General features: G+C 46.4%; 1 protein-coding gene across 1 annotated transcript in view; it reads left to right on the forward strand.

Annotated features, from left to right (window-relative positions):
- Positions 1-17,492, forward strand: part of LOC106581126 (cell adhesion molecule DSCAM) — a 133,259-nt gene that overhangs the window by 98,349 nt on the left and 17,418 nt on the right. The window contains exons 4-13 of the mRNA XM_014162938.3: positions 195-341; positions 547-825; positions 1,040-1,315; positions 2,119-2,415; positions 3,616-3,888; positions 5,230-5,508; positions 5,788-5,907; positions 8,402-8,581; positions 16,851-17,047; positions 17,304-17,400. Of these exons, the coding sequence (XP_014018413.1) occupies positions 195-341; positions 547-825; positions 1,040-1,315; positions 2,119-2,415; positions 3,616-3,888; positions 5,230-5,508; positions 5,788-5,907; positions 8,402-8,581; positions 16,851-17,047; positions 17,304-17,400 (2,145 nt within the window). The remainder of the gene's footprint in view (positions 1-194; positions 342-546; positions 826-1,039; positions 1,316-2,118; positions 2,416-3,615; positions 3,889-5,229; positions 5,509-5,787; positions 5,908-8,401; positions 8,582-16,850; positions 17,048-17,303; positions 17,401-17,492) is intronic.

Here is a 17,492-nt window from a genome sequence, read left to right on the forward strand (position 1 = left end):
CTGAATACTTTCCGAAAGCACTGTACAGTGTATGCTGTATATATTAGATCATTCATGTTTGTGAATGCCATGGATTATGCAGGACCAGGTGTATTTTCTAACTGGATGGATAGCTTCCTATTGAGCTGATTGGCCAGACGACCTCCTGTATTCTTTTATGTGAATAACCCCTCCTCTCTCTTTTTCTCTTCTAGGACCTAGAGTTCTCATCACAACCACAGGAGCCTTGTATATTCTGGATGTCCAGAATGAGGATGGACTGTATAACTACCGCTGCACCACACGGCATCGCTACACTGGCGAGACCAGGCAAAGCAACAGCGCCCGGCTTTTTGTGTCAGGTCAGTCTATGGTGCCCTAAATACCTTAAATAACGGTACCCCAGAAACATCTATATTTCTGTACAGTACACCATGTTGCAGTAATACATCAGAAACTTCTGCATCTTCATATATTGCAATGTCCACAATGCTATCGTAACACTATCTCTTCTAATAGTGAACTCTATTCTTATCATAACATCTTCTCTCTCTTATCTCTCATAAGATCCCACTAACTCAGAGCCGGGGATTCTGGATGGCTTTGACCGTCGGGAGGTCATGGCGTCCCATCGGGTAGAGCTGCCCTGTAAGGCGTCGGGCCATCCCATGCCCAAGTACCGCTGGCTGAAGGACAACAGCCCCCTGGAGCCCGACACACGTTTCCGCCAGAGTGTCACGGGCTTGCTGATAGAGAGCGCCCAGCCCACCGACTCTGGCACCTACGTGTGTGAGGTGTGGAACAGCTATGGCAACGCTGAGGTGGTGGGCCGGCTGCTGGTCAAACGTGAGTCCAAACACCACATCACACTCACACATCAGGAGCTATCACAGCCTGGGTGCAATGATGTCTCTGCGTTAGCTGCTATAGCCCTGTCACTTTGTTTATCTATTTCTTTGATAATGTTCACACAACAAAATATTTATTTCACGGTATAACAATGTCACATCATTTGGTTTGTGGTTTTTGATGTGTGTTCTGTGTTTTCTCTGGTGTCCAGAGCCCCTGAAGGCGGTGGTCAGCCCACGAAAGGTGAAGGGCAGCGTGGGTAGTAAGGTGTCCTTGCATTGCAGTGTCAGTGGCTCTGATGAGTACGAGCTGTCGTGGTACCGTAACGGAGAGATCATCTACCCCGGCAACAACGTGCGGATCACAGGCATCAGCAGGGAGAACCTGATCATGGAGGGCATGGCCAAGAGCGATGGAGGGGCCTACCAATGTTTCGCCAGGAAGAACAAAATGTCCGCTCAGGATTTTGTTCCGGTCATCTTGGAGGGTGAGATACAGTAGCGGTTTCTTATAAAGATCAATGTTGCTATGGCAGTTATTGGATATATTGGTGGTGTTGTAACAAGACAGTGGTTAGAATATATTACCATGTGTTTTTTTTTCATGTGTACTGTACCGCTTGGCATTTGACTGTAGCATGAGCGTTCACGGTTTGATGTTGTGTGCAGGGGTGCAACTTTTGTTTTAGAAGTGGGGGGGACATAATTATTATTACATTTTTTATCCCGTCAGATAAACACAGCCTACCTGACCGCTCTGAGGTGTCTGCATAGTCCTAAAGCACACCATTGCCTTGTTTTGTGTCACATTCCAATGATAAAACTGGGGGGGACAAAAATGCAATTTCAGAATGTGCCCCCCCCCCCGTACCCAGTGAACGTTTCACCCCTGGTTGTGTGTATGTTTGGTCTCCATGTATGTTTAGTAGCACCAGCAGTGACTTAGCACAAAGGGATTTTGGGCCTGGATCGATGCAGGGCCTGTGTTAATGCGTTGTGTTGTGCTGCTGCAGAGCCACTGTCATTAGGGCTACTATCCCAGTCAGCTTTAAACTGCTTACCTGAGCCTGGTTGCTTGGGCAACTGTCTTGCGTGGCCACGGAACTGTATAAAGAGGATATTGATCATCTATAATGATGTAGAACATACCAGGGTTAGCAGATAGCAACAGCAGGCCACTCTAAAATAGGTAGGTGTACAGCTTTGAGTAACAGATGATAGATATTCTATTGTTGCTTTTGTTCAGTCCTATTAACCATTACCCATGGTCTCCTTCTCTCTCCCCTTTCAGACGGCACTCCAAAGATTCTGTCCTCCTTCAGTGAGAAGGTGGTCAACCCCAACGAACCGGTCTTCCTGGTGTGTAACGTCAAAGGCACTCCCCCTCCCTCCTGCACCTGGAACCTGGACGACGACCCGGTCATCAAGGACAACCACCACCACCCTGGCCACTACGAGACCAACGAGGGCCACGTGGTCAGCCAGCTGAACATCACTCACACTAAGGAGGTGGACGGAGGGGTGTATCGCTGCACCTGCAGGAACTCGGCCGGGGTGGTCTACCACCAGGCTCGAATAAACGTAAGAGGTGCTTGTCAGATCAGCTCCTCCAAAACAACAAAAACATACACCTAACTCATGTTTGTTTGGTTTCCAAATTCAATGCCTGTTTCTTTTAGGTTTTTGTTGTATTCTCCCTCCTTTGTAAAGTGCCTACAGATTCCTAACCTTTTTACTTTTTACTCATTTTCAGATTTCTTTTGTCTTTCTTTCTTTCTCTTTGCTCCCTTTATTCCTCAGTTGCAGCTTTTGGACTCCATTGTTTAGTTTCCCCTAATTTCTTTCAGTGTTTATTTATCCCTGTGTGAATCTCTCATCACATCGTCCCTCTATGCTCTTTGTGTGATGCTCTTTGTGTGATTGTGATACTCCAGGTCTTTTCCTTTTTCTAACACTGCTTCTAGTCACCCATATCTTGTTGGCCTGTCTGCATGTCAGTCCCTCATGCTGTCAATGACAATGCCAGGTCACAACCACCCATGTTTTGTTAGTGTGTGTTTATGTGTATTGTGTGTATGATCCATCCATAACATATCTGTTCTATTGATTGTGTCTTATTTGTTGGACATATTACCTCTCTTCCTGTCTTTAATAGTAATCTGATCCTCTACACAGATCACTATTGCTGAGATGATTCCCTTCAGCTGATTTGCACTGCTGTTCCATGTGTAGATGTTTGAACACAGTTGACCAATTTATTATTATTTTCTTTGTAGGCCTTACTGACAGGCAGGTTTTCAGCCCAGTGTGGTGTATCCTGTAGGTACAACTGTTGAGCGTCACATAGGTTAACTTTGTACTACATGTTTCTAGGCTGGTGGTGGTTTTATCTTTAGACTGCAAAAGGGAATATAGTTCTCGCTCTCTTGTGTCCTTAGTTAGTTTTTACTTATTATGTTGTTGCTGAATGTATAGATTATTTATTCAGATGAGACAATTAGTTTCAAGTGGCTCTTGGATTTGTAATTCAGTGAACTCATACAGTGAATATTGTCCACTAAAGTGTTCTGTCTTTCAGCTGTCAGCCAACCCTACCTTGTCCTTGTCTAATATGGTCCTGATTTCACAGCCCTCTCTTCAGAGTCTACCATGAGGTCCTGTGGTAAAAACTAACACATTTGGGTGTGCTGTCAGTACATACGGCTTGATGTTGCTGACTGTCATGTCACAATCCCCTCACCCATAAATGTGTTTATAGAGAGCTCTCTCTCCCTCTCTGTATTTTTAGGGGCTGCCAGCATCCGTCCAATGAAAAACATCACGGCCATCGCAGGGCGGGACGCGTACGTCCACTGTCGCGTTATTGGCTACCCGTATTATTCCATCAAGTGGTATAAGAACTCCCACCTGCTCCCCTTCAACCACAGGCAGCGGGCCTTCGAGAACAACGGCACTCTGAAGCTGTCTAATGTGCAGGAGCTGGACCAGGGAGAGTACAATTGCAGGGTATTGGTCAAACCTCACCAAGAGACCAATCAGAGCGTCCATCTCAGTGTCAAAGGTAGGAAGAGCCCGTCTCCCTGACTCATGTACTGTGACAGAACACAGTAAACACACTAGCATACCACACTTGGGTAAGTGTAAAGGACGTCACGCTGCTTGCTTAGCGAGTTCCTCTTCCTCTCGATTTGGCCCACACCTGGCGCAAACTCCTGACCTCTGCCATGCTAGCATACACGACCACCCTCCTGAAGTTTCTTACCAGTCGGCACCACAAGAAAAGCTAGCTATTCACTGGCGCAAGTGGGGACACTGCAGGCTGAGGAGTAAGTTTCACACATCTCCATGTGATACATAAGCATTTAAAGAGGTATGAGAGTGTGGACAGTAGAACATGGCAAAGCTGTAGGCAGAGATAGGAAGTGACCTCGCAGGTCATACTCCCATTGGCCTTCACATCACATTGTGTACCATAAGCTACAGTAACACATTCCCCACTGCTACGACTGCACTGCTATGGGATGTGAGACTAAGCTAGGGTCATTAGTATGACTGCACGTACAGTGGTGATTGAGCTTGATTACCAGAGGCCCAAGAATACGTAATGGTAACGTTAACGAGGGATTCCCCACGCCTCATATCCATGTCATGAAGGATGCAGCCACTGCTTAAGACATTTCCATAAGATGAGGCTGGTGGGGCGGGGGAAAAGGGGGACCACGTGATATAAAGCAACACTTCCCTGCTACAAGTACCTTAGTTCATTTGCTCTGCTCATGCTTCAAATTCTGAAAGCGGCTGGTGAGATCCCAGGAGTCCATTATCCCTACTTTGTTGTGAATTAAATCAGTGCTGAAGTGCTGCTTATTTCAATGTTATTTTAACTTGTTGATTCTGAAATACGGCTGACTTGCGAGATGGCTGGAGAGTCCCCTGAGAAGGTGCAACAGTGGACTTACTGAGGAGGATCTCACATCTATGTCATTATCTAGTCTAGCATGGGGCCTGATTCTCCAATAATTTGTTTAACATGGTGGTTTTTCCCTACTTGAGGGTCGTTAGGTTTTCTTTGATCTTCTCTTCTAGACAGACTGACGTGGCATGAGTCGCCAAAATACAGAATCACCCCTTCAAGTGTTTCTGGAATAGTACACCTGTGCTTGGTACTGTTTGCTCTGACTCAGAGTACAGAATGTTCGGCTAGACTGGAGGAATGACTAAGGTGGAATTATGTGATGATTCACTCTCAGTCCTTTTGAGTTCAGAGTCTATACAACGATTTCCAATGACCAAAGGGATTGATAGAAGATTGAAGTATGACACACAGGAGATTGGACCGGTATAGTGTATTGTCTCTCAGCCTAATGTGGTTATGGTCACCTCTCCCCCTCTTCCCTTCCAGTTCCACCATACATCCAGCCCTTTGCATTCCAGCGGTTCTCCATTGGCCAGCGTGTCTTCATCCCCTGCGTGGTAATGTCAGGTGACCAGCCCCTGGACATCACATGGCAGAAGGACGGGCGGCCAATCCCTGCCAGTCTGGGGGTCACCATCGACAACATAGAGTTCACCAGCTCACTGCGGATCTCCAACCTGTCCCCAGACCACAACGGAAACTACACCTGCATTGCACGCAACGAGGCTGCAGCCGTTGAGCACCAGAGTCAGCTCATTGTCAGGGGTGAGAGGCTAGCACATTGTTCCTCTGTCTCCGTCACTGCTTCTAAATGTATCTCTCTTAGGCTCCCTCCTCTCGCTCCCTGACTCGTACTGTCTTTCTTTCTCTCTCTGTTCCTGTTTGTTTCTCTGCTTCTCTCTCCGTTGCTTTGCATCTGTCTTTATACTGTATATTTCTCTCCACTGCACTCTTTTTGTCAATCTTAATCTATCTCTCATACTGTCTTTCTGTCTGAGAAGTACTAGTAAGTCAGTCTGTGTGTGGTTCCCTCTGCTCTTCCAGTTCCTCCCCAGTTTGTGGTGCAGCCCACAGACCAGGATGGGATCTATGGCAAAACTGTGACCCTAAACTGCTCTGCTGAGGGTTATCCACGCCCCACCCTCGTATGGAAGCACTCCAAAGGTAAACAGATACGTAAATCAAGCATCAGAAGACTGTCGGTAGCATTAATTCAATGGTTATACAAACGTATTAAAGGACATTGTTTAGGGATGTAACAGCAGCTGTTTTGGATAGAGTAACTGTAGTTGTAGTTGAACGCATATGGTTTCATCCACAGCCCATGTATGATGTGGTTCAACAACTGCAGGTGTACACATACACTTTCACGGGTCACAGGTGTACAGCCACTGTGGGTTGTGTGGTGGGGGAGCTACCAGTGAGGTGTGAGAGAGCAGGTAAATAAAGTGGCACAGCACTTGACCAGGATAACTGAAGAGGGTACCCAGGTGTTTGCTGCTTCGTCCATAACGGGTGAAATCTTCTCCCAATGGAGAGACAACTAATCCAACCAATGGTGTGGCGTGGGGGGCAGTGTGAGGGGCATCAAAAGTGTGGGTCAGGGCCAGACTCAGCAGCCAGGCTTTGATTGGATTTGTTTGTGACTTGGGCTCCCTGGGACCGAGAGGAGATTGGGTTTGATGTGAGAGAGACGCTCCTCAATATCTTAGACCCCCTGTCTGATTAATAACGCCTAACAGAACCTTGGTCCTTCACCACGGCGATGGCATAGTGAATTCTGGGCCGGCGCCTTTATCTGAGATGTACCTCTAATTTGTAAGTGCAAGTATCTGTGTTGCTGTATGTTATGGCACTGGAGATGCTTTTTTTTCTCCCAGTCAGGTGTTATCAGAGCAGACCAGAGCCACAGAGAGATAGAAAAGTGAATAAGGAAAGGTCAGCTGGTATTATCATAACTGCTAGCTCTCTCTGGATATGCAAAATCCATAATTCAAGAGCACGTCTTTCTCTGTCTCTCTCTCTATCTCTCTCTCTGTCTATCTCTCTCTCTCTCTGTCTCTCTCTCTCTGTCACTCTCTATCTCTCTCTCTGTCTATCTCTCTCTCTCTCTCTCTCTCTGTCTCTCTCTCTCTGTCTCTCTCTCTCTGTCTATCTCTCTCTCTGTCTATGTCTCTCTCTCTCTGCCCCCTCTCTCTCTCTCGTCTCTCTCTCTCTGCCCCTCTCTCTCGCCTCGTCTCTCTCTCTCTCTCGCTCTCTCTCTGTCTCTCTCGGTTTCTCTCTCTGTGTGTCTCTCTCTTTCTTTCTCTCTCTGTCTCTCTCTTTCGCTTTCTGTCTCTCTCTCTTCTCGTCTACAAGGCAGCAGAGTGGGAATAGTACTGCCACTTGACCCCTCGCTAACCAGAAGCACTTGACTGCTTTTTTAATTAAGGACCAAAACCCACAGCTCACTAAATGTCCTTATCTTTACACGCCAACTTTAGCGCATGCTGATATCTGGCCCAGTTCAGACATATGTTTAATACTCTATGAGCGAGCCTGGATGTGTTGCTATTACTGTAACATAGATAGACCACTTACAGCTCTGAGTGGATTTCCATGCCCAGACAGCTCATTGACCTGAATGTTTTCAGCATTAGACATTTCCTACACTACACTAAGTCATTTTGACTTTTTTGAATGAGACTGTCCAACATTACCTCCAACGGAAACATAGATGATTATAGAAAATATACTTGTCCCCTGATTTGTGAAAAGTATAATGCTGTATGCTGGTATGCTGAAGTATACCTCACCACCAGAGAGATCTTTGAAGAATATTTGACCTACAAAAGCATGTACATACTAATACTAATCTTTGTGTTTCACCAAGACAAAATCAATGCTTTGGGGATTAGGTTGTATTTACCCCAAAATATATGTACAATAATGTTTTCCGTCTTTGATGTGTAGATTTGTAAATGTACATGCTTACAAGTTCAGTGTTGTTCACATGAAAAATACCAAACATGACTTACAGGCATCAAATCCTGAGAGTCAGTGGAAAAATAAATCCTCACATGTAAAAACAAAGGAAAATAAATGTACTTTGCTATGTAAAGGAAACTGCACCTCATTTCATTGGCTGATTCCTTGTTTCAAGGCCTCATTGCAGTCTTGTTGTTTTCTTCCTTTACAATCTGCTCTGGTGTTGAACATGGGCACCATCTCTTTAATGATTACCTACTTCTAGTGGCTACATTCTACACTGCAGCTGCTGAGGTTTAGGGGCAGCGTTAAGATGCATGTTTACTGTCCTTAAATCCCTAAAGCTTTGTCACTGAAGCGTTACACACACAGTACAAGTCAAATAAGGATGCGCATCTGTCAATAGTCTGCACTCAAAACATGAGCATTAAAAACAAAAACAGAAGTAGCTTTGGGTTTAAATTAGTTAGGGGAAATTGTAGAATACCACCCCCATGTGCTCTTAAGCTTACGTTGCTTATGCCATAAATACTATGGTTCCGATTAAGGATTAGAGGATATTGTAGACTTACACATCCTTTAAAAATACATTCAAAATGTTTATGATGGTGATTTTTGAAAGGTGATAAATGCATTTGAAATGTGTTTCATCCATGACTCATGTCCCCGTCCCTCCTTGTCTCCACCCCAGGTAACGGGGTTCCCCAGTTCCAGCCCATCGCCCTGAACTCTGGCTCCCGTATCCAGCTGCTGGTCAACGGCTCTCTGCTCATCAAACACGTGCTGGAGGAGGACAGCGGCTACTACCTGTGTAAGGTCAGCAACGATGTGGGAGCTGACGTTAGCAAGTCCATGTACCTCACCGTCAAAAGTAAGACTCCAAAACTACTGTAACGTTTCTTTTTGACTTCCTTGTTAGACTAACTCTGTTTGGTATTGTTGGGTGAAGCATCAAATGACAAGTGTGTATTTTTATTTTATTTATTTTTATTGAACATTTATTTAACTGTATCAGGTCTGTGAGTTTGGGTCAGAGGAAAGGAGGGGAATATAAGGGTAAAATGTTGACCCCACAGTATAGTCACTGGTACTTTGGTCACAGGAGGGGGGGGTTGTGTGTGTGTGTGTGTGTGTGTGTGTGTGTGTGTGTGTGTGTGTGTGTGTGTGTGTGTGTGTGTGTGTGTGTGTGTGTGTGTGTGTGTGTGTATAACCGGGTGTTTTTCTGTTGAGCAGCTAAGGACTTATGTCCCCTCCATTACACTCACAACTCTTCATTCAAGCAGAGTCTGCCATGTGGAAAAGAGAGGGAGAGCACAACACCACTACACCACTGTGCTCTCTTTTTCTCTGGCCTGCTTTCTCTATCTCACTCTTTCTCTGTCTGTCTGTCTGTCTGTCTGTCTGTCTGTCTGTCTGTCTGTCTGTCTGTCTGTCTGTCTGTCTGTCTGTCTGTCTGTCTGTCTGTCTGTCTGTCTGTCTGTCTGTCTGTCTGTCTGTCTGTCTGTCTGTCTGTCTGTCTGTCTGTCTGTCTGTCTGTCTGTCTGTCTGTCTGTCTGTCTGTCTGTCTGTCGATGTATGATAATGATACTGTTGCCCTACTTATCCTACATTGCCTGCATCACATTTCAAATGACATATAGCACCTTCATAAGGTCACCAGTATGCCATCTCTCGATCTGTATTTCCTGAAGTCACAGACATGTCTTGTAACACCCAATATGTTATCTACTGGTATCAGCCCTGTCCCTGGCTGCGTATTGATTTGTATTACAGTGTTTTCCTATAGCCTTGTAGACATGATGTGTGAATGACAAGAGGGAGAGGGCCTGCCTTGCCAGGTCTATTTTAATCAGTACCTGCAGCAGAAAAATGTAACTAAGTGTAGCATCACTAATCCCTTTCTGGTTACAAAACCAGCCTGAGACAGAACCAAGGCCTGGGCCATGGGCTAATCATCATTAACGTCAGTGGGACTGGAGAGGAACTGGGATACAGTTCAGTGACATGAGGTCACTCATTAGACACTGTGTCATTCCAAAGGTTTAGTCATTGAACAATGGACCTTTGGGTTGCTCAGATGGCCTATAGGCTACTGTAGTAACTGTACATTGAATCATCACACAGTTGAAACAGATACAGTCTGAGTGATGAGTCATGACATACTGAAACAAGGACAGGACATGGTTTTGTATTGGAGTCCAGACAGTTTGTGATGTCTCTCTCTGCTGTGTTGACTGGTGTGGCTGCAGCATGTGGAGTATGTTAATGACCTGGTCACCAGTCTCCTGGCACTGCCAGTCTGGCTTCGCTGCGTGGGGGAAGTATTCTCATTTGATGGTGCTCAGATGTGAGGAGAGCTTATTTTCTGTTGCTGTTCTTATCAAGCTGTTGCAGGAGCCTCCCTGCTAAGCTGCTCTCTCTGTCAGAGCCAAATGCAGCTCCCTCCTGGCATTGACTGCTACATAATAATGCAAACACACACACACACACACACACACACACAAACACACATAGACAGACACACACACACGCAAAGATGCTCCACTACAGCCCTGTCGATGAGAATGGTGGCGTGCTCGGTCCTCCTTTTCCTGTAGTCCACAATCATCTCCTTTGTCTTGATCACGTTGAGGGAGAGGTTGTTGTCCTTGCACCACACGGTTAGGTCTCTGACCTCCTCCCTATAGGCTGTCTCATCGTTGTCGGTGAACAGGCCTACCACTGTTGTGTCATCAGCAAACTTAATGAGGGTGTTGGAGTCATGCCTGGCCGTGCAGTCATGAGTGAACAGGGAGTACAGGAGGCTGAGCACGCACCCTTGAGGGGCCCTCGTGTTGAAGATCAGTGTGGCAGATGTGTTGTTACCTACCCTTACCACCTGGGGGCGGCCCGTCAGGAAGTCCAGGAGCCAGTTGCAGAGGGAGGTGTTTAGTCCCAGAGTCCTTAGCTTAGTGATGAGCTTTGAGGGCACTATGGTGTTGAACGCTGAGCTGTCGTCAATGAACAGCATTCTCACATAGGTGTTCCTTTTGTCCAGGTGGGAAAGGGCAGTGTGGAGTGCAATAGAGATTGCATCATCTGTGGATCTGTTGGGGCAGTATGCAAATTGGAGTGGGTCTAGGGTTTCTGAGATAATGGTGTTAATGTGAGCCATGACCAGCCTTTCAAAGCATTTCATGGCTACAGACGTGAGTGCTATGGGTCGGTAGTCATTTAGGCAGATTACCTTAGTGTTCTTGGGCACAGGTACTATTGTGGTCTGTTTGAAACATGTTGGTATTACAGACTCAATCAGGGAGAGGTTGAAAATGTCAGTGAAGACACTTGCCAGTTGGTCAGTGCATGCTCGGAGTACACATCCTAGTAATCCGTCTGGCCCTGCGGCCTTGTGAATGACGAGCGTTGGTATAGTACGATTCGTTCTTAGTCCTGTATTGACGCTTTGCCTGTTTGATGGTTCGTCGGAGGGCATAGCGAGAATTGTTATAAGCTTCCGGGTTAGAGTCTCGCTCCTTGAAAGCGGTAACTCTACCCTTTAGCTCAGTGCGAATGTTGCCTGTAATCCATGGCTTCTGGTTGGGGTATGTACGTACAGTCACTGTGGGGATGACGTCCTCGATGCACTTATTGTTAAAGCCAGTGACTGATGTGGTGTACTCCTCAATGCCAGTCTGCGCTAGCAAAACAGTCCTGTAGTTTAGCATCTGCTTCATCTGACCACTTTTTTATATACCGAGTCACTGGTGCTTCCTGTTTAAATGTTTTCTTGTAAGCAGGAATCAGGAGGATATAATTATGGTCAGATTTGCCAAATGGAGGGTGAGGGAGAGCTTTGTACCCGTCTCTGTGTGTGGAGTGAAGGTGGTCTAGAATTTTTTTTCCTCTGGTTGCACATTTAACATGCTGATAGAAATGAGGTAAAACTGATTTAAATTTCCCTGCATTAAAGTCCCCGGCCACTAGGAGCGCCGCCTCTGTTTGCTTATGGCGGTATACAGCTCATTGAGCACGGTTTTAGTGCCAGCATCGGTCTGTGGTGGTATGTAGACAGCTACGAAAAATACAGATGAAAACTTTCTAGGTAGATAGTGTGGTCTACAGCTTATCATGAGATACTCTACCTCAGGCGAGCAAAACCTTGAGACTTCCTTAGATATCATGCACCAGCTGTTGTTCACATATATGCATAGGCCCCCACCCCGTGTCTTACCAGAGGCTGCTGTTCTGTCCTGCCGATGGAGTGTATAACCCGTCAGCTGTATGTTCTTAATGTCGTCGTTCAACCACTACTCGGTGTAACATAAGATATTACAGTTTTTAATGTCCCGTTGGTAGGATATCGTGCTTTAAGCTCGTCCCATTTATTTTACAGCGATTGAACATTAGCTAGCAGGACGGAAGGCAAGGGCAGATTAGCCACTCGTCGCCTGATCCTCGCAAGGCACCCTGATCTTTTTCCATGAAATCTCTGTTTCCTTCTGCAGCGAATCACAGGGAACTAGGCCTGGTTGGGTGTCTGTAGTAGTATGTCCCTCCCGTCCGACTCATTGAAAAATAACTCTTTGTCCTGTTTGATGTGAGCAATCGCAGTTCTGATGTCCAGAAGCTCTTTTCGGTCATGAGACGGTAGCAACAACATTATGTACAAAACAAGTTACGAACAATGCAAAAAAACTAACAAAATACCATGGTTGGTTAAAAGCCGATAAGACGGCAGCCCTCCCCTCCGGCGCCATTGTTCACAGATGCAACAGACAGTGGCTGTATGCTAGCTAGCATGGCTACGATGCCCTGGCCTACTCCACCCAGTGTACTGTACAGTATGAGCTTGTCATAGTTAATGAGGCTAACATGGAAGTGCTTATGTAGCACTCTGTGTTTCCATCAGTATATTAGCTCACTGGAGGCCATGGTTGCCATGCAGCGGCAAGACCTGTGGTGACACTGACTCTCAGCCATCCTAGAGACAGCACATTTACACAGCCAATCAGCAATTGGCTGGGCCCAGGCACCATGACTTTTTTCACATTACCACACAGGTCATTGGTCAGCATGCCATAAACAGTAGCTATGCAGTTGATTAATGCCTACTTATCACAGACAGACAGTTGGCTGTACACCGTAGCCAGGCCCAACAACAGCAAGACGCTTCCAGACACAAGAAAGTCTCTTTCTCTCCTCTCTACCTTCTTTTCCCAGGAGGTATTTGTCTCCTGTTGTCATCTCAGCGTTCTGTGGCAGTGTGGTGGTGAGTGAGTGTGAGAGAGTAATTGTGCAGGAGAACAGGGCATTAAAGTGGCTCCACACAACCAGTCATCCCTGTGCTGTATGGCCTGTGAGAAGAATGCTTGGCCGGCCTGAGGAGTGTGTGTGTATGTATTGTAAATATGCGTGTGTGGGTGTATTGTAAGCTATATGCATTTAAATGTGTGTGTGTGTTTATGGGGGGTATTGCCCAGTGAGGCATTGCGTGGCGTGGTGGCCTACTTTCCCACGATGCCCGGCGAGGAGAGGAGATGATGAAATGAGGGTTGAAGCGTATTATCCTCACACAGCACCGTCAGCCCAGCCTCAGCACCAGATCAGCCTCCAACATGACACTGAGACCAGCACGCCCCAGGACACACGATATCATTGGAATGTACAGGGGGAGGTGGGGAGAGCAAGAGATTTGCTTTTAATGTATCAGTCTCAAAGTCTTTCCTAGCCTACTGTAAGTGTGTGTGTACTGTAGGTCAGGATGGAGGAGTTAGGTGGAGAGCTGCTCCTGATCACCAGATTCAGTAAGCCTTCAAAAGCTCCATCAGGAAGACGGAGGGAGATTTAGGGCTGTTATAGAAAGGGGCGTTACAGTAACACTAATTGTAAAGGGGACCTACTGTGAGCGTGTGTCTGTGTAGTGAGCTGTATAGATTCCCTACTTTATAGATTCCTGCTCGTTCTCTTCTATAGCCAACTCTCATTTCCTGTTTATTTTTACTCAAATCTCTCAAGACTATTTTAATTCAATGATGATCGACATCTTGGAGAGGGGAAATTCTGATTATCCAAAAATCCCAGAGTTGTGATGTCTTTGGGGCTTTTGTTAGTGGTATCCATCATGCTACTGGGGGGTTGGAAGCTATCATTACATGATGGTACAGCTGTACTCTTGTCACTCATCATAATATCACATTTCATGCCTTATAACCCCTGAACTGTGCACTCAGACTCAAGATGCTTCCTGTAAAAGTGTACTTGTTCGCTTGAGTGGATTGAAAAGGAAGACCATTAGTGTTTCAGTATGCACTGCTGCCTGCCTGCCCTCCCTCTCCTAACTATCCTGTGTGTGTGTGGGCACATTTGTGCATGCATGTGTGTGTCACCGGCAGATGAAGCTCTTCAGTGCGCTTCTGCTTAATTTAAACCCGTCAGTACTTAAATTAGAGACAGACTAAGTAAGGGCACAGGGGGGCAGCTATTTGCATGTGGTGTTCTACCTCATTTTCAGTCCCTCTCTTCTACAGAGAAGGGGTACAGATCAAAAAGATACAATGATTTTTCTCCTGCTGTGCAGATAATACATTTTCCTCAAAATCCTACAGTAAGATGTTTTCATTTTATTTGATATACCAATGTTTTTCCCTTTACCAAAATTGAACTCTATAATGTTCTGTTCATCATGCACAATTTCAAGACCGGCCATTTTTGCAATTCAAACCTTTTAATAATGCTACTGGATGATTGTTTTCTTAGTCAGTTGTAGTCCATCTCCATCCAATATGGCAACCTCCCCCTCAGTCTCCCTCTGCCTAGTGACACACAGCCAGCCCTGACTGTGACCTGACAGACAGATAGGAATAGAAACCTCCTCCCTCTCTCTGTCTCGCTCTCCCTCTCACTCGCTCTCTCTCTCTCCCCTTCTCTCTTTCTCTCCCTACTGCGCTTTATTACCAGGCTCTGTAACATCGCTGGATATTAAAAAATATACATCAACCAAGCAATTATGGGCCATCAAAAAGAATACTGGTAGCCTGGGGGGCTACTGAGGGCTGTGTGGTGAATGTAGCGAGGAGAGAGGAGTCTGGTTCAGAGCAGCCTTTTGTTGTCCCCCAACCTTCTTTAACAAGTCTCAGGTTGTTGTGAGGATGGTTTAAGATGGAGAACACCTTGAGCTGCCTGTTTGTTCTCGGTCATCTTTGACACCTGAGGCCTTTACTGTAGCAGTACTGGGAGTGTCACAGCAAACTGAGTATGACACCGTGACAGCACAGAGGAGGCAGTCTCCGTAGCTTTAACAGACAGCCACAGCAGACAGACATTTCCCTGCAATTTGATCATGTGGACCTGTGCTGATCACACAGTGATGGAGCTGGGTTATATGCCAGAGCTACGCGTGTGATAACAATAGCAGATCGTTTGCCTGTGTTGTTTGAAAGGCATGTCAGAACTAGGATTCTTCTTATTTTCTGCGTTTTTTTCTCCCCTCCTCCGGCTCCCCCCCTCTTCCCTCCTCTCCTCAAAGGTGGAGCGCTCATCAAGGCATGCCCTCGGTCTCGCGGGGGCAGGAGTAGGAGAACATCAGGCAGGTCTCCTGCCGCCCGCCACGGCGCTGCCTGCTGCCTCAGATGTAGAAACTACCCCTGTTAAGGAGCAATAACATTTAGAGAAGGGCTGAGGAGGATTTTTGAATGTGCCTCACTTAAAATTCATAGTTGTCACGCTAAATAAATCAGCGTTCTTTGGCGTAGCTTGAGAGTGAATAAGAGATGAGGCTTAAACGTTGGCAGACCTTAGTCTGACACATTCAATCATGTCAGAGACGGGCTGTCAGCTAGCGGAGCCACACCCCCTCCTACACACACACCCCTCTGAGTGTGTCACCTGGGATTATGTGTGGTTTGTTTTTGCTGCATGTGTTTCTCTGTTTTTCTGAATTTGTGTGTGTGTTCTGTGTATGAGTGTTGCCTTCTTGTGTTGGTGTGCGACTGTGTGTGTAGAAGACAGCGGAGAGGTCGAGGCTCTGAGTCTGTGTGTGTGTGGAGAGGTAGTGAGACAGCAGTGGGGCCAGAGGAGTAGTCTTGTCTGCTGTGTATGAATAATCAAAGTGGGCTCTCATCATTAAATCATAGCCGCCCTGGTGGGATAGGAGAGAGAGGAGAGAGATCACAGTTACACTGCTGCAGGGGAACATGCTCTCAGACAGTGTTTCTGAGACGTGCCACGAGTCCTTTCTGCTCGTACTACCCACTTAGCTCCTGGAGAAACAGCTCGTTTAACACACACACACACACACACACACACACACACACACACACACACACACACACACACACACACACACACACACACACACACACACACACACACACACACACACACACACACACACACACACACACACACACACACAGACACAGACACAGACACAGACAGACAGAGGAGAATGGCTACAGCACCAGCCCCCAGACGTATCCCATTGTCTTAGCCAGTAGGATGTACTGTATGGATGATCTTGTTAAACACATCAATGTAACTGTGATATACACAAACCTATGTGAGACAGTATAGGTCTGTGTTGTGTATCTGTACAGTAGTAGAAGACACCTGCAGCAGTTTATAGCTGGACTGGGGTATTTCCCCAAATACACACACACACACACACACACCCACACACACACACACTGCTAATGAGCGTGGTGTGTCGTAGTGCCGTAACGCCAGATGAGCTCTACACACACCGTGGGGAGTTCAGACTAGTCACAGCTTTCCTCTGCTCTGTAGCACCCTGTCTCTGTCTCTGTCTCTGTCTGAGACGCTCTGCCTTAGGAACAACACGTAAGCAGTTGCTGTCTGTCTGTATCAAAGATGCTGTAGCAGAGACAAGACTGCTTACCTGAAGGCCTGTTTTGAACCATTAGTATTCAATGTATTGTGGGAACCAGGGCGATCTAAATAGGAGTTCAAACCTCTCCATAGTTGACTATTCTCACCCGTGATGTTGGGAATGAGTCCCCCCTTAGGCTTTAGGGTGGCAGAGGCCAGTCTGTGAACTTATAGTGAATTGTTAAAGGAGAATGTATGAGCCTCTGTTGAGTTAAATAAAAGTTACAACCTCTGCGTCAATCTCTCCCTTTCTTTCCTCTCCCCCTCTCTCTCAGTCCCGGCCATGATCACGTCGTACCCCAACACCACCATGGCCACGGTGGGCCAGCAGAAGGAGATGAGCTGCACGGCCCACGGGGAGAAGCCCATCATGGTGCGCTGGGAGAAGGAGGAACGCATCATCAACCCAGAGACCAGCCGCTACACCGTCGTGGTCAAAGAGGTGGCTGACGAGGTCATCTCCACTCTGAAGGTGCGCTGGGGGCTTGGGGCCTCCACCTCAAAAGGGGGTGATGTATATTGCTGTGTTCGTACTGAGCTGGTATTAGTATAGTACACTCTCAATACAGCATGAATAATTATAGTAGCCTTTGTACTTGCAGTGATTGATGCTGGACATTTTGTGTAGCCTATAAAATAACCAGAGGTTATGATCAGTTGAATACTGAACTATGATGGTGCATTATGGTGATGCTTCCTGGTTAAAAACTACATTGACCTCTCCTCAGATTTTGCCCACTGTTCGGGAAGATTCTGGATTCTTCTCCTGCCATGCCATCAACTCCTATGGTGAAGACAGAGGGATCATTCAGTTAACAGTGCAAGGTGAACCCCTGGCTTCAGCTCCAGCTTCTTAAACTGTTTCTTCATAGTGGAACCTTTTTGTTGCTACTGTAAGTTGTTCCTGACTACATGAG

This window comes from Salmo salar, chromosome 20 (genome assembly GCF_965601325.2).
Source record: "Salmo salar chromosome 20, fSalSal1, whole genome shotgun sequence".
In the NCBI taxonomy this organism is placed as follows: domain Eukaryota; kingdom Metazoa; phylum Chordata; class Actinopteri; order Salmoniformes; family Salmonidae; genus Salmo; species Salmo salar.